A 23,548-nucleotide genomic window follows, 5' to 3' on the forward strand; every position below is an offset into this window, starting at 1 on the left:
ATGTCGTTGACAAAGAAGGACCCATCTCTGCGTGTTGCAGCTAATGATCCGCACTTGGTCAGCTTAGGCGGTGGTCGTTTAAGCACTGGTGTAACGATTCATTATATACCAATAGGTAAGAAGAATTTTGCGATATCAATCTTTTGATATTCGCGCAAATATTTCACTAAAATTGTATTTTAAAATGAAGTTAGGGACGAAAAATAATGCACCCATATTACAATTTTGAAAAAATAAATGAAAAACATAAAAAACATAATCGCGCAAGGTCATTTATAAACTGATAAAGTATATGAACTACTTAGTTCAAATTTGAGTACACATTTTAATATAACGAAAAATGTTAAAAGTGAAAAATGAAATCAAAACACAGATAAGCAAAGTAATTTCATATATGTATATTTTTTTGGGGTACCTAAAGTATTAAGCTTTAATCACAGACAACTGTGCTTTAACGTACCAATGATTTTCTTTCTGGCAATATTTTATTTACTCATGCTTCGTATGCTCATCATCATTCGCTTTACTCAGAATGAAGTACTTTTGTGACATTGCTTTTTGTGGAATCACATATACTCACATTTATACATTAGTAGTCATACGTTTCCAGAAAGAATGTTTCAAATGACTTCATTTCTTTCTATCAAAGAGCCTTTATACGATTTTTTACAAACTCGACAGAATCAGTTTTCATTTGTTTGCAGAAATTCGAATAGACAAGACAAATTCTTTTTCTAAAAAACGTGAGCAGATAAGAATATTTTTTATATATATTTTCAAAATATGAAAAGTGATCATTTAAATTTTAAACTAATAACGCATCATTATATAATTATAATTAATTTAATGGTCTTTCTAATATAATTTAGGTGATACAACAATAGGTTCCTCTACCGCATGCAATATATCACTGAATGGAAGTGGTGTACGTTCAACTCATTGCACAATCTATCGCAGCGAAGAGAATGAAGTAACTATAGTTCCAGAAAAAGATGCCCGCATACTTATTGATAACACAAAAATTACGCATGAGGCGAATTTGACGCAGGGTGCCATGATTACAATTGGCAATTCGAATTATTTACGTTTTAACAATCCCGCCGAAGCGCAGATGATGCGTTCTGCAATGGGTTCTAACGAAAGAATCTCAATGCCACAAATCGACTTTACGCAAGTGCCGCAACGTAATTCTGCTAAGAGTATAGGCTCGAATGGTGTTCCGAATGAACATCGACAATCGATGCACATCGAATCATTTTACGAAACGAATATTAATCCCACGAATTATGCACAAATGAGCATGTCAATTAGTAAGGAAGCCACTAAGACGTCAAGTAAAGCCTATAATAATATGGGACCCATCGACATTAATGGATTACATTGTCCGAAAGTATTTACTGCCGATTTAGTTACAGTAAATATGCCTGCGAAAGATGTTCTGGGTCAGAAATATGCCAGTTTTGCTAAAAATTTAGCCGAAAATCATCGCAATGATAAAAACATCAGTAATAATTTAAAAAATCAAGCTAATAATATTAAAATAAATGCAAGTAATCAAAATGGCAGCGGTAATTATGTGAACATTCCAAGCACCTCAAATTACATACAAAACACAAATTTAAATATACAAAACAATAGAGGTAGTTCTGAATATCTGACTAAAATTAATAATGCAACACCACCGCGCAATAACTCTTATGTAAGCAATCATCATAATGTCACAGCATACGATCGGTATCCTAAACCAGGAACTTATGGTGGATTACAAATATATCCTATGACCGGTGTGAATACTGAAATCAATAATGGTTCCACAAATTCCTCGCCTATGCATAAAATTTCAAGTGAATCTGCATCAGCTTACAGCTCAAACCTCAGTCAATCAATAGAACAAAAGCGGAATTTTAGCAAATCTGATAGCGAATGTCTAGAAGATATGCTTAAAATATGCACCGAATACACAGATCGTCAAAATCAAAGTTGTAATAGCATTACTTCATCACCGATAGTACAAAATCGTATCAAAACAAATGGTTCACTACCACGTGAAAAGAAGTCCCCTTTTCATAATGAACAAACTCTCACCACAAATAATACCAATCTAAATACTAAAACTTATAATGGTACAATATCAGCTTCATCTGGTTATGAAAATGTACGTCTCGTCGGTCAAAACCGTGTGGAAATAAGCGGACAATTAGTTGGTTCAAATTCACCAAAAACTGGCTACGAAAATGTAGTCATAGGCAAATATGTACCACAAAGTCCACGTACTAAAATACGTACCACTTGTATGTCTCCTAAAAAGGAGGTTTCATTCGGTAATCTTTTTAGTCAACCCATCGCCCAACCAACGCAAGCTAAACTCTCCAATCAAAATGAATATGAACAACTTATAAAAACATTTGAAGAAAAATTAAAGTTAGAAATGCAAGCCATTGCAGAGAGTAGTCGTTATCAGCCTGGTAGCAATTCAAAAGCTTATTCTTCTGCAGATCAAACACCAGCTAAGCGTATAAATAAAAATGTTAATAATCTGACACTGAATATTCAACAATCCCATTCGTTACAAAACTCGCCAAAATTAAGCAGAAAGCCCGCACCGGCGCCTAGAACATTATCCAGAGGGAACTCGGATAGTGTGAAGAGTTTACAAAATATTGAAGCGACAAAGACAACAACCATTAATAGCACACAAGTCAAGGATTGTATTAAAATTTTGGAAAATGCGGATCTAGATCAACTAAAGGAAGCCCGCAAAGATATTTTGATGCGAATTCAAGATATGAAAAATAAAGTATCTGATTTACAAAAGCAAGAAGATGAGGTGCTTAGAGAGGTTTGTAAAATAACTGAGATATTTTTAAACATTAAATAAACTAATATTGAACCCTTATTTATAGTTGGATATGGAAAAAGCTCTAGTATCTGCAGAACTTAGTGCGGTTGGTGTATCTGTCAGTGAGTTAGAAAACCAGTTAAAATTATTGCAGAATAAAATATATCGTTTGGAAGCCCAACGTAATGCAACTCGCGTTATGGAGGAGAACCAACAAGCGAAACTAAAACAATCAATTGAAATGAAGCAGGATCAAGTTAAAAAGTAAGATAGATGTTTATTTAAAAAGCTAAAATATTATAATAATTTATTAAGTAATGTATGTTACTCTAATTTTTTTATGAAAGTTGAACTTTGAATTGAATACTGATAATTGTTTTATTAATACCTAAACAATTTTAATTTATACCTGATAATTTAATTGCAATATTTATAAATATAAATTATTGCTAGTTGAATTTAAAAACTGATAATTCAGATTAATTGATGAAGATTTTCAGATTAAATGTTGAATTAGTTTTTATATTCTTAATTTAAAATTAAAATGAATCCATGTTGTTGTTTATCTAAAACATTGTACCATATATTTATAAGGATGACGAAATTCGAAATGGAGAGATGAATAATACTTGTTCGTCGTAAATATGTTCGCCTGAATACTAAAGCAGTGTCTTCTTCAAGAGCACGTTTTTACATAGTAAGAAAGTTCTTAATAGGCCTACGTCTAAAATTGCTGGGTATGAAAGACTCCTTTTTTCCTTAAATTAATTAATTAATTTCAACCATATTGATTTATGGCTTCATTACATTAAAATTGATAGGTTCCTGCACTTCAATCAATACTGGTATCAATCAACACTCACCCACACCTGTATCCATCTCCTATCTCTCACAAACCCTCTAACTTTTGCTGCCTACTTTTTCAAACCATGTGTTCGTCTTATTATCTATTCATGTGTCTTGTTCTATAGATCACCTTTGTTTACAACAACAACAACAACAATAAAAAAAACAATGTCTCCAGAACATAGATTTAGTCACTGTGTAAAAAACAAAACAAAATTAATGTAAACTTGATTAAATATTCAATGGATTTATATCCAAAAACTTTTTGAAAAATTATTATTATTAGATGCTGTTGTATGTATTATATATTGATTTTTTTACTAATATATAAAATAGACTATTAAGAATCAAGTATTTTAAAAATGTACGTGTTCAAGTTATAGTATTAGTAGATATTGTTCATGAAATGGATCTTCTTTCAAAGCAGTATAGTACCATTAATAATTTATCTGTACTAATAACTTTCTTACTGACATAATCTAACTATTTAAAATTATTAACTATAGAAAAACTACATAATACTTTTATTATTATTTTTTAGATTGAAAGCGATGTTGAAACAAAAGCCTAATAATGAATGTCTAAAAGAAGAGATTCATAATGTTTGTGAATCACTAGAAAATGATCGTAAAACGTTTGAAGACTTAGAATTTCAATATCTGGAGGAAGAATCAGAATGGCATGCTTATCGAGAAGAATTAAATGCTGAAGAAAAAGGCTTATCCACTAAAATTGAAGAAAAATGCATCGAATTAAAACAACTAGAGAAACAGAACTTGACAACACAAAATTATGCTTCCACAGATGCTAAAGCATTAAATAGTAAATTAATTACTATACTAAATGAACTAAAAGTTTATCAAGAGCAACTGAAATCTATTGATAATAGTATCTGCGACATAACTGGACAAATACAACCAAATTCTTCAGATGATGATGAAAATATCGATGACAAACTGTCCTCATCCACAATATCGCCACCATTGCAAAGTAATCTGGTAACTGGTGTTATGTCACAGTCTTTATTTGGTTCAGCAGAACTATTGTGTCCAAAAAGAACTACAGAAGACATTATGTCCAAGAGTGTTAATGAAAATATGTTTTATAACAATAGAATTGAATTACCATGTGCAAATGCTACGAGTACACCTAAGCGCACACAACTAAAAATCATTGATATAACTGAGAATGAATTGAAAAATACAAGTGATAAGCCACCGAAATCACCACGTTTGCCAAATGATCCATTGCTGCGTATAAAGCAGAATATGAGTGAAAATGAAGATGTTGCACAAAATGAACGAGTTAAATTTAATCTTTCACTTGGTAGCGATGATTTTGAAGTCAATCCTTTAGAGAAACGTGTACCATCGCAAGATGATATTGATCGAATTTGTAAAGTAACACTGGATGCACCCATATCAACAAAAGGTGCAAGTACAAAAATATTCGATAGCATCAAAGAAATTGAGAGAAATCGTCAACTGCTTTTGGCACAACAAGGTAATGAACGCAATTATATAGTATGAATTTTAAAATAATTACTTAATTTATGTATTTTATTTTCAGGTCCACATGTCATTGAACATGAACGACAGAAAATGAATGACTTAAAGAAAAAGAGCCATGATGAAGCACGTGCACAATATCTATCGATGCTGAATAATAGCGTAGAGTAAGTATTACTTAAATAATTGTCTATTAAGTTAAATTATTGTATGAGTTGGTACAACATTTAATTAGTTATAATAATAGTTAGTATAAAAAGATTACTATTCTTAGAATTATTAAATCTATTTTAAATTAAAAATAATTTGCATGGGTAAATTCTTTAGTGAAGTTATTACTTGTAATTTAATGCTTAGTTCAAATATTTTTATTTTTTATCAGACTAGTAGTAGTAGTATTCTTTTTATTAAATTTAGGTTATATTTACATTTACAAAATTAACATTTTCAATAATTTATAATATATAAAACATAAATATTATAAATAATTATAAGAAAACTAATAAGAAAAACCTAACTTCATTTACATAGTATCTAATTCTATCCTTATACGATTATGGCATTTGCCGTCAATCGGGTTTGGATTTGTGTTTTTTTTTTTTTTTTTTTTTTTTTTATCAGTATACTTCAGTTAACTTCAACTTGAAGCATATACATGCGAGTATCTCTATTTAATTGTTGATTATAGCTATAAGTACATTAACCCTTTATTTAATTAATATACACATTCTCCAGCAATTTGCTCTCTCTCAACAATTGAAAGTATTCATTAAATTAAATTAGTTGTGCATTATCTGTAAGCTTCTTTAGTGGACACTCGTATTAAGTTTCGCATTGCACATACAACAAATAATGTACATACAGATCTTATTTATGGTTGGCTATTTCTCCCTACATAATTTTATTATATGTACAATGATAAAATTTATCTGTTTGGGATACCAGAAGGGCAGATAAAACTAATAAATGAAATGCGTACATCAGAGGAAACTCTTACTTAGTCGCTGTGAATAAATGCGTTTTTAATTTGAAAAAAATTTAAATAAATAAATATGTATATTAAATCATTACATACATTACAATATTTACTTGATTTGAAAATATTGCGCTTATAAACAATTTCTATATACAAGTAGTAAATATTACAATTCTCATTAGTAATTCAAATCTAACTACAGACCTACTGATGTAACTAATTTTTTAATTTGTTTTTCTGAAATAAACTAAACAAGTTCATTAAATAAACAAGACATGCTAAAAGTTTATGTAATAAATTTGTAAATAATACTAACACATATACCCGTATATATGTATAAAATGTCAGATCATTGACATTTCATTGTGCTATGCCATTAAAAAATCCACTTCAACTATTAAGACTTAATTATAAGTATTATCAAGATCGCATCAAATTAATATCAAATCAATCATTAAGTATGCAAATTATACTTTTCATTATAAAATGTAGTTCAGTAGCAAAATTCAATTTCTGACTGAATTGTGAAGTGAGTTAGTTTCGAGGCGAACGTCTAATTTCAAAAGTTTCCATATTGATGGAGTCAAAAAAATGGCATATAAATTATTTAAAAATCTATTTGGAAAAACTTTTCTATTAAGGATTATAAGAAAATACTTATCAACTTCTGTTGATATAATTTGTAGGGGTGCAATTGCACCTTTCTTAGCAATGACAATTTGTATCAATCATATGCGATTTGATTCTATAGAATAAAGAGTATTGTTGTTGTAATCCAAGTAAGAAACCTGTAAAGCAGGAATATGAATGGATATATAATTAAATAAAGTGAGATGGGGTGGTAGATTATAGTTTGGCGGGACAACCAATTTGAAAAAAACAACGGCGAAAAGGAAAGAAGTCATATAAATGTAGAACGTTATTCAAACAATCCTAGATCGAAGTGAAGAAAGTTAAGTTAATTGACTGGAACTACATAACAGTAGGGACAATTTTGTTTACGTAGACAGACGGCAAATCGATTGGCAACATCATGAAAAGTAGTAATGCAATTGAATACAAATTATGACTGTTATGACTGAACATATTCTGTATGAAATTGGAAATCGTTCTTCTTAATGTACATAGGAATAGTCTTTTTTCCGTAGAGCGAATGAAACAGTACATATTCTTCTGTGAGATGTTCTTAGGGCTTTGTCAATTCTGAATAGTCCAACAAGTAAAAATGGCACCCATTTTTGACACCTTAGAGTTATAGTCAGTGTGGATGAATTGTGTGGTTGATTTGGACATGATGAGCGAAAAAAAAATAAGAATGCATAGAGGTATAGAAGCAGATGAACAGGAAATGAGATAAATTGGACTCAGCATTGTATGTATATAGATGAACGTCGTAGAATGTAGAATTGCAGTTTTTGTGTATTTAAGCTAATTTCATATACAAGCCAAATGCATTGAACTATAGAACTTCTGCGAATAGTGTTAGTATAGATTAGTCTGCTTCTGAAACTATTATCTTTATCATTTATCTATAGTTACGTAAAGAAACAAAAATATACTTTCTTTTATTTTGTTTGTACCTTATTATCGGTACCTATCGCTAGTTCACTTATTGCTGTATATATTTCCTATTTTTATTTTTCTACTATTTGAAACCATCCTTAAATAATTTAATGCTTTGAGTCATTTTGCTAATGGGATTAGTACACGAAAAATGTTACTAAGTAAAATTGTGTATCTACTATTCTTCACTCTAGCACACCTCATTGCCTGATGGAAAATTATAGTATTGTTTCTATTATTGTTGTTATTATAATACTTTAATAATCTTTGAAGTATTTCTATGTTTTATATTACTTTTGGGAAAGAGCGGTGTTCGTTTGAAAATACGACTAGGCCTGGAACCTAGACTGAGCCGCTCCTGAAACCATTGTCTTTAATATTTGTCTACAGTTATGAAGAGAATAAAAAAAGTAAATTTATTTTGTTGGTATGCTATTATTGAGCCTATCGCAAGTTCACTTTCTGCAGTATATACTTCATTTATAGCATAAGTTAACTGTAAACTATACGAATTTCATGTGACGAAGTGATTAAGAACCCCAAATGATTAGGGCCTATGGTAGATAGATAGCTTAGATAATTTTCAATAGGTCTTTCGTTGTAAATTAATTTTGATATTTTGGAATGTCACTCTGAATTGTATTATTATTATATATAATATACAATATATATATTGTTATTAATTGTATAATAATTGATAATTATTGAAACTTCTACATGATTTGGTTTATAGAACCGTAATGTTTTTGTCGTAGATTCATATATCAATATGTACGAATATACTAATATTTAAGATATAGTTTACTAATATATAGTTAATCATGTTGAGCCTTTTTCGAGTTAGTCCGTCTGGACATTTTTACTCTTTGATAGCTGGGGGTGTCAAATTCAATTCGATGATTGATCTTAGATCTGCGTACCGCCCCGTGCGACTAGAGATTATTCTGAAATTAGATAGTGTTAAGTAGGGCAGCCGGTCTGCTATCTGTAGCTATTACATGTCGAGTAAGTTATGCAGTTTCCATAAGATTTGTTTTTGAAATAAACAGTCTTCGTTAAATAAATAATTTTTTAATTATATATAAATTATTTTTATATTGTCGTGCATATATTTGAAATATAGTCTTCGTTAAATAGGTAAAAGTGGCTTGTAATATCACATATCTGTATTGTTCTAAACTATTAATTAAACGTTGTTATAACATTGATATGTATAATTGAGATTTTTATAATTAGCGCCCTAGACCCTTTTCGCTGGCATCAAAGAAATCCGCTACCGTTCTATTGTTTATATGTTGACATCAATAATTGTTGAATAAACAAAACATTTCATTATTTATTTTATAAATCAAAAAGATAATGAGAACTGGTTCACGAGCCAATATGCAGGAAAGAAAGAATACGTTCAGATCACATAATTTTCATTCCGCTGTTCATTTTTTAACCGGGTATTTTGTATTCATGCTGATATTTGCATTATAATTCAAATATTTGTTATGTATTGCTTTAGTATTTTTTTTTTTATTATTAAATTAAAGTGGATTTTATTTGTATGCTTATTTTGTCACTGAGATGATCTCCGCATTTTGTCATTGTATGCTGGTGCTTGAGCTGGTGCAGTATGGAGATATATGGAATTGTATTTACCCGTTTGTGAAGTTCGGCGACTGAAGCGCGCGCGGTATCGTAATGAATTTTTTAAAAGCCACTCGCGACTGTCTTTAATGTAAAAATGCTTAAGTGCTGATTTGAATGAATCAGTTTGTAAGTTCTAAGTTACTTAAATGGCAATGGCATCAGAGACGAGAGTCTGTACTGAATATTTTGCTTCAAAAATGTATTAAAATTCCGCGTACTTAAAATCTAAACCTTATATTCATTCATACGGTTTGAATGAATGTCAAAATGTGATTACTAAAAATAGGGCGGATTGACGAAAATATTCACGAAAGTTTTAATTTGTTAAATAATTAAAAATAAATTTTCGTAAACTATTTATAAATGCATGTGTGTGCAAAATACATACATATATCGATAAAATAAATTACACATTAATTGGCGTTTATATTTGCATAAAAAAATAATAAATATATAATATTAAAGTGATTTAAAATAGAGAAAATTTTGTAAAATTAATTCATAATTTATTAAAAAAAATATTTTATATAAATTTTCGGTGAAAGTTAAAGTTAAAAAAAATAAAAAAAAGTGTTTATGCTTTTAATTTGCATAAAAAGACAATTTTTTTGCATTAAATATTTGTACTATTAAATATTTTGTTTTTGTTTTTTTAATATTTATACCGTTTGTCAGTGGAAGAGTATGAGCTCATATATTTCTGTTTATTTAGAAATTAGTATGTATTTTTGCTGTTTATCAGCGCCCCTTTCCGGCAAGCTTTTCAGCGTACCGAAAGTTTATAGTGTTTTTTTTTTGTTTTGCTTAAATTTTTTAGATAAGCTTCTTATCAATTGATTGCGTTCCTAGAGTCGTATGCCATGCCACAAATGCTTTCACTGTTCTAAATAGATCGGCACTACTAAGAATACCTTGGTTTTATCATTTCATAGCTGTTTTTAACTGTTTGTTGAACAGTTATCATAAATATCGGTTTTTTTTCTATAGTATACATATTGCAACTATGCAGTCGAAACTTCAAATGATTAAGTTTTAGTTTTTATTATTACTCATAAACATTTTTTAAATGAAAGTCACTTGAAAAAATGGATAAATTAAATGCTTTAATTTGTTGGTAAGATTTGTTTTTTTTTTAAATTAATATATTTTCATCATAATTTTTACTTAAACTATTATATTAAATTGAAAATCTAAATATTTTTAATTTATTTTCCAGTGGCAGCAATAATTGTACCACAACAAACTCACAAGCACAAATCCCACAGGAACAGGAGTTGCAAAAGTTAAAAACGGATAAAGAAAATTCGACACAAATGAATAAAATAAATCAAAAAAATAATTATGAAAATAAAAAACAACAAAATGCAGATATAAAGAATCTAGAGAACAACGATGAAAATTCTAGTCAGGTGAGTGTTAGTCATACATACAAACATACATGCTATACACAAATAGGTCAGTTTGTTTTTTGATAAGTATTACTGCATCATATTCAGATTTTCTCTGGTTCTGGATACGAGAGTTCTCTTGAGCAAATTTTTTCACTATGTTATATATCAATATAGTTTTCTAGATATCAGGCTTTATAGTTGAAAATTTTTATAAAAAAAAACTACCAAGAACATGTGGATGCGACAGATGGTTACTCGTCATTTGTGTTATCAATGCGATAATTGCATATATTTATGTATATGTACTTATAAGTGCTAGATGGCATGTGTCGTTTGTGTAATCATTCTAAAACGTTTTCAAGTTTAAATCCTCGATATGTCAAGAAGTTAAGTACATCGGTTTATAGCTTAGAGAAAAAAGTTGCTCCAAAAAGCTTATTCCACTTAAATTCGTTGTCAAATTAGTGTATCCAGAAAATCTGGATAGCGCTATTATATTATAGTTATGAGAGTTTGAAAATCTATTGTTGATATGTATAAATCCACCTTATAGTAACATTACTGCCTATCTATATGTTCAGAAAATAGTGTATGTGATTTCTGTTGTTATAGAATACTTATATAAATTATATAATAGATCAAGTCATCTAACCGTAAATTCTTTATAATGGATCTCTGATGAGTGAGTTTAATGCTATTTGTTCATCTGCATAGATAAGTAATTGTTTAAAGTAGACTTGGTTGTTCTTGAAATCTTAGAGTACTTTTTTTCAAACACACTACAAAGTTATTAGGGTTTGTTAGCGATAACATTAAGTTTAAAGATGTTCATGATAGAGAAATAATTCTTTATCAAAAATTATTTGTGAGATGATAATATATATGAAAATAAAAAAAAAATTTTATAAAAAATAAATATTCTGCAGAAATGGTTGAAATTATTCCTAAAACTCTACTTTGAAGCATCTTATTTTCTGGTTTCATTTGAGTACAAAAACCCATTGATATTAAATCAAATTACTGTTAAAGGACTAAAAGTTGGTATATAACTTATGATACAACCATTTTGAACACAGTGATTTATATTAATGCATTTTTTAATTTAATTAATTAATAATTTTTTGTAGTAGTTACATAATGTTTAACTCGATGAAATTGAAATTAGGTAGGAGGGATACCCATATTATTTTTTTTTTATTTTTCGGAATATTGATGTTGAAGAACTTTAAAATGAAACAACATTCTGTATATTATATTTTAGCTATAAGTTTCAACTTTTGATTTAATCACGTATACAAGCAATTTCTTTGCAATGTTTATTAATTCTTTCAAATAAATTTTTTATTTTTAACTTTTTAAAATATTTAAAGACTAATTTTCAATATTTTTTCTTTATAAAAAACGCATCTAATAAAACAATTAAAATAATTTTAAAAATATGTTGAATAGATATTTTTCTATCTTTTTTTTTCCAATTTTTATGTTTATTTAATATTTAATGATTGTTAACACAATTTGAACTTAATTTTGAATAATGAATGAATAAATTTATTATAAAAAATATGAAAATTGATTTTATGATTTTTATACGACGTATTAACCTGCTAAATATACGCCACTGACGCATAAGTGCTTGGTACAAAGAAAAACAGAGATATCACATTAAAATGTGCTTAAATCAAAATTTTTTTAACACCTCCAATAAAATTATTATCCAAACATTGGCTCTCATCCAAAAATAATAGTAGCACACTCCTCGAAATAATTGGGTATGAAAAAAATAAGTTCAATAATGTAAAATCAACTAAACAAAAGCATCTGCTTAATATTTCAAAACTAAAATTCAAACTAAGTATAAATAATTAAATTAATTAATTGCTTAGTTGTGGTGTGAAATATTCCCTGATCTTGACCTAATGAAAGTAAATTGAGTTATGGACTATATCAACATATTGAAATTATGGAATGTGGTAGATGTTAAAAATAGTATGTCCTTGATAAGCCAAATAAACTGTATAACTAAATTAGTGTTAGACATTATTATATATAGAGACACACTACTTTTTAAAATAAATTAGTGAAAGTATTTTATATATAGTTTGTAATACAAAAACCAGACTTTTTTTTATTATAACAACATTTAAAAGCTTTCATAATATTTTTATCATGCTTCAGAAAAATCAGAAAAATATTAATTGATTGAGAGATTTTTGCTCTTCACTTCAATTGAATTATCTCTCAATATTATTTAAGAGTTCCATTAAAGTTCCATTAAAATTTAATGATTTCCTATTTTGGAGTTAATATTCTAAAATAGATTTTAGATGTTTTAAAGCAGGACAGTCCAGACCATATCGTTGGTTAATACAAATCACCCAATAAATTGGAGGGCCGTAGAAATAAATGCATAGGTTCATAATTTTTCCGCTGAAAAATAAAAATATGATGATAATGTTAAATTTAGTTTTATTAATTCTTTGTTAATTTTTTTTTTGCAATTTTATCAAACAGCTTTGTTAATATTAGTTGTTGCCCTACGAAGAGAATATTTTATTTTTAATGAAAGGACTTACGACACTGGATATAAGTAATTTGAACCAGTTGTACAAATATATACTAAAGTCTTTGTCAATTAAGTAAATTAATGTGAAATGTAATTAATTATTTAAAACATTTTAATTAATTTATTAAGGATACCTTAAAAATAAAATAATATAATGTTACTAAAATAGAACAAAGAAAAATTTGCCTAATTGTGGTGTATTAGAAATATGTGACGAGCCGTATAAGACTCGTGAACCATGCTTTGGTCAGTCCTGATTTAAAGTATTGGTTCAGTTAAGTTTGGTATAAAGGTGAATCTAACACTGATTCTACTTAGATTCTACTTGAATGCTACTTGTTAATAGATTCGAACTTTCCTAATGATTTAGTGAGGATTACTATGCTTATAAAATAAGCATTCCTGATTTTAGACTTACATGCATTGATTTATATATTTTTTAAAACATTAAAAGTTTTCCGATATTAGTTTTTGACAGTTTTTCGAGAGTCTTGAAGAAGCGTTTTCCAAGAATTGTGGTCCATCTACCTACTAAGGTTGAGGTCTATAGAAAAACCATAATATTATTATTAAACTATAACTTTATAAGATGATTATGTATACAAAATAAATGTAATTTATTTATTGTTCTATTACCTTAGAATCTATATGAGTTGTAGTTATATTTAATAAAAAATTATTCTAATTCTTAACAAGAACTATTTTTTGGTGATTTTTTCTCACCTTGTTATATTACACAAAAACTTTAAACAATTATATCCACTGCTCAATTAATTGTATTCAACTTTTGAAAATATATAGAAAATTTAATTTTTATGCTAATTCAACTTCACGCAGTTCTATTAATTAAAAACATAAAAACTAGCTTTTATGTTAACATATTTAGTATTCTATGTTCCAATAACGTCAAATAAATTGCTATTAATTTTCTTCTGTTAACACTTTTTAAATGTATTTAATTTACATTTAAGGTGGATGAAGTAATATAAATAAAATTAGTGTTTAAGGCACCTCGTGAGCAGCTTTAAAACTGAATAAAGATAAAATCCTCTGTGTAAATATAAAAGCTTTGCACCTTTGCTTGATAAAATTATATTTAAAATTTTAATACTCTTATCAAAAAAATTAAAATATTAATATTTTATATAAATAAAAATAAATTATTTTAACACAAACGCTTAACGTGTATGGTTTTTGTGATTTAACTTAAACGACATTAATGTATATTTGTTTGGAACTAACAATGTTGAAAATGTATATATTAGGAATTAGATCTACTACAAACTTGAAAGTGCTAATAGTCGTTATTACAGCTAAAAAATAACGCCCTATATATATAATAGTGTTTTAGAAAATATGCTAAAGATGAATTAAAATAAATTTCATTAATTGTTGTTATGAAAATGAAACTAAAAGTTTACTATTACACCATTATAGAGAGAAAGAAAGAAACAATAATACATTTTCTCTGTGAATGCCCGGCTTTAGCGTCCACAAGATATAGGTTCTTACGAAAATACTTCTGTGATAGTTTATAAGACTGCTCAACGATGAAGATGAAAGACATATTAAATTACCTAAATTTGTCGGGATGGATTTTGTCTCTACTCTTCTATACTAGGGATCTTGCGAGGAATGTGGTATCAAAACATCGAAAAATCGCTAATTGAGGTACATTTGAAGTTATCTAATGGCTTGCCACTGCAACCAACCAACACCATTATTCTGACTGTGTACCTACTATAGTAGAGTGTGTACACAACTTATAGTATCCTCTACCAGTCGTTTCTACATTTCATATTAACGTCAGTCATTATATCCAAACTATGATAGCTCACACATAATTTAAAACTTACCTTAAAAAAGGTGCTGTCCTTTCAATAATTTTCACTTAATTGTAATGATACATGTCAGTATTTATGATATGTTCAAACCAGCTAGTCGCAAGGTCTATAATAGCTAGTCGTGCTACTATTTTAAAATCATAATACTGCTTTTACAATTTGTGGTTTCGTCGGGAACCCAAAAACACTATGCAAAGTCTGACCCATGACCTATCTACAGTACACATTTTTTCACCAGAAATTATAAGCAAGTTTTGTTGGGTTGCATATACATTATTGACATTATTACTACTTTTAATAATAGAATGGTAAAATAGATTGGTTTTATGCTCTGTAAAAGCGCCAAATAAAAGAATACCGAGAATATATTACTAATTATCTTAAAATTTAAAAGGTTATGTTAAACTATAAGTTGAAGTATTTCCGAACTAGAGAAACTTTTAGGCAGGATATAAAATATGATAAATGGATAGTCAAACAAACTCCATAAAATCGTTTGTATATGTTATTTTAAATACACACTCTATATACAAATAAACAAATATTTTTTTATATTATATTGAGCTATAGAGCTCATATAAAAAAGCTATAATCAATTTAAGAAATCGATAATATTTAATTCTTCTTTTTATCTGGCTTTTGTCTTAAATTAATGTCAATCATCATTATGAGTTTCATTTTTTAAATAAATTCCAACCATTTATTTCATTGGAAGGATGTGTTTCTTTTTAGTACAAAATGTTAATTATAAAATATTAATTATATTCTAACCGTCAATTCTTTCTTCCCTATCTTTAAAAAGGATATTTATATAGTAGAAAGCAGTACAGACCACAAATATTTGTTTCGCTTCCGGTTAAATATTTGATACATATATACGTAATTATTATTGATAATAAACTTACGGTATTCTATTCGTAAACAAAACTATAAAAATGTTGTAAATAGCTTCATTCATAATTTTAAAATAATACAAAAGAATTGTATATTAAATGTACGCAAAAACTTCCGTTCAAAGACATTTCCACGAACTGAATTATTTTATAGAATTGTTTACAAACATCCATTTAAATGCGAAAATAAAATATTTTAAAGAAGCTGGAATTTTTGCGATGTGGTATTGTTTTGCTGGTACATGAGGTACATGACCAATGGATATGTTAAGGAAGATATTTGCATGCGTATCGGTCGGAAATACATATACTTTTGAATAATTCAAATAGTAATTCGAATTTGTTTAGAAATTCTTTAAGCCAATAAAGAATATTAAAAACAGATTCTAATATCTTTAGTGGTATTAGAATTGAGAAAGCATAAATTCGAATTTTTCGTTTTTTAGCTGAAATACTTTTTAGTAATACTATACATAGTGTATATCTCTATGCTGAGATCTGTAATATAATTCGCATTTAAACAATAGTAGACCTATAAATCTATATATCATGAAGCTAACATTTTACCGCATACAAATCGGGATACTTACATTTTATTCTTCTTCTTCTCGTTTGATCTTCTTGGTTGGCAAATAACGAACTTTGTTAATATTGCATTCTACTATCTCCAATAACTGAAAGTTTTTCTACCTGTTCTTTCTCTCAGAATATAAAAATTAACTGTTCTATTTTTATAGTTTTCAATATCTTTTTATATGTTATTAACAACTTTGTAAAAGAGACTGAATTGAAACATAAACTGAAATAATATATTATGTACAGTTTCCATAGTATAAACATATCTAAGATATTATAAAATATCCATAACGACTTGTAATAATCAAACTTTGTAATAAACTGAATGACAAACCTTTTGCACTTAACAAAACAAGGAAATATAAAGTGAGTTTTAGAAACATGAGGAGTCTCTAGTCAAAAGCTTAGTTTCCCATTCTTGACATTACAGCCCTTGATTAACTAGTGCTGCTATAAGTGATGCTTTATATATTTTTTTTCGATCCTATCAGCGACATCCATATTGTTAGAATCGGTTACCACCACATAATCGATCTGCAGCCTGGCTTTTCGTCGTACAGCAATCTTCTAATCTTCTATTAAGTATACTAAATTAGGTATATTCTGTATGTGACAACAGAGACCTAAGGTTGATGTAAACAAATATCTATACTACTTTCAGAACAAAAGTTTTAGCAAGAACTATCTAACATCCTAATTTGCCAACTCTGTTTAATATTTTCTGGAATAAAATTACTTTTTAATCATATTTTTCTAAAGATAAAGCTATTGAAATTGTAATTATAAAAATTTGTGTGTTTATAAACACTTTAATGCAATATTTCACCAAATAAGGCGACTGATATCTAAATAAAATATTTCTATATATTTTGGAATTACTCACTATTTTCTTTTATTTTTTATTAATTGATAAATCGTTTTTTATGAGTAAATTGAGTCTGCTCTACAATCCTATTGCATTACTCATTAACATATTTAAGCATATTACGATCTGTTTTCATTTTGATTGTTTGTATGGGGTATATGCCCTCTTTGATAGGTAATTGACTGGTATTAAAATGTTTTTCATGGATTCAAAAATTTATCCAGCTGAACCTGGCATTTACATACATACTCTTATTGTTCTATATATAATGCTAATAAGCATGTGCTCTTTATTTTTAGCAGATATTTATTATTGTACAAATTATTTATAATTCTCTTTGCTAATACTCTACACAAATTAATGGATGATTTAGTATAATAATTTTAGATTTATAAATAATTGATTTATAAATCTATATTAATTTATTAGTAATTCTAGGCTTTTTTTCTTCAATTTGTATATCTTTCGTTTTTAAGTGCGTTTTGTTATTTTTTCATATTTAATTCATTTAAATTGATTCATTATGTATTTATATTATATATGTAAGTTCAAGCAAAAAAATTTGAGGTGGTTATTCCTTCTAGTAATTCTAATAATCTCTGGTATATCTTAACAATGTTAAACATAATTTTTAATTGCGATTTTCTTCTTCCCGAAGATAGTATGATTATACTGAAGATTGTTCTAGTTGTAACCCATATTGTTTCATTGTGAACGTTGGAACTACAACCGACGTGATGAGTGACAAGTATTATTGGAACATAAACTCGGCCATATATACAAAAGTTGTAATTTAGTTTCTACATTTGATTGAATGTTTATACTTGAAATTGTATTCTAATCGCATTCAAAAATCGTACCAATTACTCCTCCTTGCATTTTAAAAACTAATATATATTGTATTTTGCGTTTCCTTGAATTCAATGAGATTAATAGATATTTAAATATTTTCCAAAGATATTTCAATATATTTAGGACTCGCTGAAAAATAGCAAGCAATTTTTGTGATGACACCATTATTTTTAATATTTAATTTTTCATTCAGATTCTGTAAATATTTATATAGATTACAGAATACAGAACAAGCAATCGATGATTATGACGTTTGCTTGCCTACATTATAACTTCCTTTATACCTAAAAACAAACCCAAAATTTGTACAAATAGTTTATTGTATTTTCAATCGGTGTTTCTAGTGCAGTTAGCTGTCAAATTGACAATTGTTTTTTCAAAAGTGTATGTCATTAAAAATATATATAGAAAAGTATCTACAGCTAAGCTTATTACTTAACTAATGTCGAACTTAATTAGTTAAGTATTTGTTTAATGAAAATTTATTCATTTATATTTTGGATTAATTATAATTCTTAATTTTTTATTTTAATAGTAGAAAGGACCAGACGTAGTGTTAATTGTTTTGGCAAAAATTTAATTTTTTTCAAAAGTTTTTTTATATTTTTATTTAGTTCTTACGTAGTTGCCTGTTACTCCTACAAGTTTGGGGCTCACACGTATTTTGGAGGCGTGGATTCTCATGAAATTTTTGTTTGCTTATAAAAACTTTTCGGCATATGAGATACGCAAAATAAAAATTTGTAAATGATTTGTTGTTGTATGAATTAGCTGTTATAATTCACCTACATTCTTGAAGATTAGTCACGAGTTGGCTTTATATTATATATGTTTATATATACGAATATGTTTGTGAATATGTATATATTAATATATATGAAAATAATGAAAAATTCATTCCATTCTTTATTAAATAAATTGTCTATCTTTAACGCTCAATTTGTTAAATTTTTTACTTTAAACAAATTATTTAATGTTTCTTTCCGACCGATCCGGTTTGGGGTCTATTAATGTGGAAATAAATGAGTATTGTTTCGCATTTAATTTGTAGTATGCCACTCTGTCTCTCGACCGCAAAATATTTTGATCTCTGGACAGTTTGTTTACTTGTTTGTTTCTGTACGTAGATTAGCACATTTTCCAACAGTTTTAGGCTTTTCAGTTCAGCAAATTATCGGAAAAGTAACAGTCGCTTTTGAAGAGCCTTCGCTATAAGTTATTTGAGCTAAAGACAGCCAAAAAATATTTTTATTTTTATTCTAAAATTTGTTTAAAATAATTTTTTATATAAAATTTATTTAAATTTTTTTAAATTTCGCAATTATGTCGGTGTGGATGACTTATGTGAACCGCCGTCGTCCGCATGCAACCGGGCGTGCGCTATATGGCATGGAGTATTTTTATATAGTGAGTGCGTTTGCCAAGTTCAAAAGTTGTTATAATTTTGTTTTTAAGTGAAATGAATGCCATCTTGTTGAGGGACCTTTGAAGTTGGTTTCAATTTCAGCAAAACGTAATTCAAAGATTGTTGTATTTTTATCTAAAAATTATGTTATTTTAAAAATATAATTTGTTTAATTCTTTTTAAGAATTCTAGGTTCTATGACGCTTTTTGAAAATTAAAAAAAAAATTTATACAAAATATTAAATTTTATTTTTGCACTTATATGATGTTTAATAATTATTTATAATGTGCAAAAAAATTTATATTATATTTTCATATTAAAATAATTAATACTATCTAAACAAGTTAGTGAGTTTGTGTGAGATTACAAAATGTCATCTTTGTCTGGAAGATGAGACTTTTATTTTATTATTGTGACTGTCCGGTTTTGATTTGAACCAGAAAATTAATATTAGATCGAAAGTTCACATCGCAACTAGTGGAACATTGGAGAACATTTGAGAAACGTAATTCACCTTATTTTGCCTTACCTTTCTGAGAAAGTTTATTAAGTTCAATCAAGAAGACATTCTGGTCCTGATAATCATAGGACTGATTATCTGCTTGTTTAGGATCACATCTGTTATGGTAAAAATGTATTTATATTGGGATGGACAAATGACATTTGACATTAGAAAATATAAGTGACTCCGGTGAAAAGACAAAGGAAAATGGAAAGACCGCTCCTGAAATCCTGTTATGGTCATAGTGCTTCGCTGTACTATGCAATTCTATTACAGTCTATTAAATGTTTATTGTTAAAATATCTCAAAGAACATTTGATCCAAAAAACTAAAATATACTGTAAACATTTTAAGAGACTTTAGTGGAACGTTCTGATTTAACTTTTTTTTAAATATTTTGGAAGTTACAAGTACTTTCTTTAGTTTGAGGATATCTTACTTTTGTATCAGTAATTGCTATATCTAATATCTAAATTTTTTTTTTTCAATATTAAAAAAAATATTTATTACAGCTTTAATCGTATTTATTTTTCTTTTTGTATTATTTATTCAAATTATTCAATTACTGTTGTTTAGATGGAAACCATATTCTATCTATTTAATTATTTTTCTGTCATATTACATTATTATTCGATGTTGTAATGTTCAATATAATGTATACCACTTAAGCAAAGATTTGCAAAAAACTAGAAAATGTGATATTTGATAATAGTGTAGGCCCTTTATATCTTCCCTGAATATAGAAATCAGTGAATCTTAAAAATCGCTGGATTTAGATCAGCTTAGGTTAATTTGACAATCGATGTACAGTCTGCCAGTCGGTCTTGTACACCCTATAGTTTCATTGTGATCCTATTATCAGATTTTAATGTCTTTTAATGTCATAAATTTGGAAACGAACACATAGTACAATGGTAGGTAGGTAGATTGGAGTGATGACCTTGTATGCAAGAAAACCCATTTGAGCTCAAATAATGGCCCATTATGGCACCATAGGAATAGCGTTGATTCGTACATAGACTAAAAGGTCATAACACGACCAACTTCGAAAAAGGTAATGACTCCCCCATTAGGTAAAAGTGAACCAACTTGACAGTTCTATGATGACAGCTCGGTCAGATTGGTAAAAGAAGGGGCACATGGTACAATAAAATATATTTCAGTAATACCGTTTAATAAACTTCTCAAATATAAATATTTAAATTCCTAAAAATATAGATTAAGTTTTGAAAATCGTTGATTAGTTGATACAAGAATCCTGAAAATCTAAATATTCAAAGAGTGTTCTAATTCATTTTTTCATATATATGTAATCGGTGTGTACTAAAATAAATTCTAGCGAAGATTGATGCCTTATATTCACTCTTCTGATTTCCAGGGATATTTAAACAAAAAATTTACATTCTCACAAGTTGTAGCGCTTGATATATTGTAATTTAGACTATAACAGCGTATAATATTTGAAGCAGTAAGATTTACAATATTTTTAATAGCTACATGTTACGCTTTCCACGCAACTCATTCCATTGTTTATTGCATATAATTTATAAAAATAAATGTTTAAAACAGTTTACAACAATTTTAGGTTGTTATAATAATTTGTATATAATTTATGAGTAGTTCTCATATATTTCTTGGATTTTAGCCAATTACTTTTGTTTTTGTTTTTACTGGGGCACACAAACCACTTAGAACGCAAATAGAACCAATAGCGATTAACTGCTAATCATCCAGAGAAATTATCACTTAAAAATTAAAATTTTGTGTTTGTTTACTTAAGATTTGTAATTATTTTTCACATTAATTTGAAAATCGATTTTTAATTATTGAAAATAATTTATTTACAGCAACGTCGCTCACAACCAGAATTCGGAACGCAACACAAACAACAAATTTCACGGCCACTCTCAGAGGCGAATTCGGAGTTAAGCTGTGATTTACTTTCGGACAATAATAATTGCAAATCCAGTATCGAGCTATCAACAAATACCTCTGGCATCGGCAGTGCAGATAATCGTTACTCCGATGAGCAAGTTACCAACGGAGATGATGTATTAGACAAACGTGGTAGTGTCAACTCGAATGAAACTGCAGGAAGTGGTGGTGGCAGTAGCGGTAGTCATAGTGATCGGAAACGCGCACTTCCTAAACATCAACGTCCATTGACACGATATTTACCAATTTTCTCACCGGATTTAAATTTACGCCATCATATCGAATCAGCTGGACACCAGATTGCGCTCTGCCCTCATGTATTTGTAGATGCGCACAGCTGTAGGGGGTAAGACTTAAATATAATACAAAGTAAATATAATAATAAAATTTCTGTATTTTTATAGATATTTACATAAGTTGGGTGCTACTTTTCATGGTTGGGCGCGACGTTGGTTTGTACTCGACCGTCAACGTAATGCCTTTATTTATTATTCTGATAAGTCAGAACGGAAGCCGAGAGGAGGCGCATACTTTTCGGTAAGGAAGCAAAGAATTATTTTTTATCTTGTCAGTAGTAGTTATTGTTTGCTGTTGTACATTAATTGTTGTAGAAATGTTCTTGAGATAAACTTGTTTTGGAACTGTGAGGACTGTTTTTTTATTATTACTATTTAATTTGTATTGATTTTAAAAGATATAATAAGAAACTATTTTGCATAGATCTCTCTTTTCTTCCCCCTTACCGTGTCTAAGAACTGATTTTCGCAAACTCCCATCGTTTGCTATCAAGTGGGCATACATTTCGCGTTTTTAACCAACGCGATATACAGTGATAATGATAAACATGATTACATTCACCTGTTGCTGTTACACAGTCTGCCTTGTAATAGTTTTGTGAAGCTTGACATTCAATACATACTTCAGAAATTGGATTTCGGCAAATCGCACAAGTATCAGTTGGTACGTCCCACGCCCACGCTGCACAAGGTTTCCACATTTCTACCGTAAACCTATGCCCAACCGTATTTTCGTTTTCTTCTGAATCTAAGTCATTTTTCTTGTCCTTTTCTTTTTTTTGCTGGTTTACTTTATCTTTTTGTTTATTTTCTTCATTTTTTTCTTTTTCTTTGTTACTTTCTTTTTCTGCGTTCTTTTCTTTTCCTGATCTTGAACCAGTCAAAAGTGCCCACCTAAACATGATTTTACGTTGACGGTGCAAATAATTTTATACACCAAAAATTTAATTTCGTATAAACATAATTTATGATCAACATAATTTATGATTCTAGTTTTCGATGTTTTTTTTTTCTTTATTTTCAAATATTAATAAGTTTACTTTGTTTAATAGCAC

At 28.3% G+C, this 23,548-nt stretch overlaps 2 protein-coding genes across 2 annotated transcripts; one reads left to right on the forward strand and one right to left on the reverse strand.

Moving 5' to 3' along the window:
• LOC119671346 (pleckstrin homology-like domain family B member 1) lies at nt 1-22,780 on the forward strand (the record flags this gene model as incomplete). Its single annotated transcript, XM_038081931.1, is given in 8 exon segments — nt 1-115; nt 870-2,839; nt 2,904-3,103; nt 4,227-5,188; nt 5,255-5,360; nt 10,587-10,779; nt 22,110-22,543; nt 22,602-22,780. Coding segments are annotated over 8 exon segments (4,159 nt in total), but the record flags the coding sequence as incomplete, so codon positions are not given.
• LOC119671347 (RING-box protein 1-like) lies at nt 22,761-23,467 on the reverse strand. Its single transcript, XM_038081932.1, has 2 exons — nt 22,941-23,467; nt 22,761-22,847 (listed from the first exon to the last, which is right to left on the reverse strand). The coding sequence occupies exon 1, from the start codon at nt 23,393-23,395 to the stop codon at nt 22,946-22,948; it is 450 nt and encodes a 149-aa protein (XP_037937860.1). The 5' UTR covers nt 23,396-23,467; the 3' UTR covers nt 22,761-22,847; nt 22,941-22,945.
• Nucleotides 23,468-23,548: the final 81 nt, after the last annotated feature.

This window comes from Teleopsis dalmanni, chromosome 1, assembly GCF_002237135.1.
Source record: "Teleopsis dalmanni isolate 2A chromosome 1, ASM223713v2, whole genome shotgun sequence".
Taxonomy (NCBI): Eukaryota; Metazoa; Arthropoda; class Insecta; order Diptera; family Diopsidae; genus Teleopsis; species Teleopsis dalmanni.

Excerpts from the sequence above, each read along its gene's own strand:
- LOC119671347 (XM_038081932.1), bottom strand. The coding sequence starts at position 23,395 with ATGTTTAGGTGGGCACTTTTGACTGGTTCAAGATCAGGAAAAGAAAAG.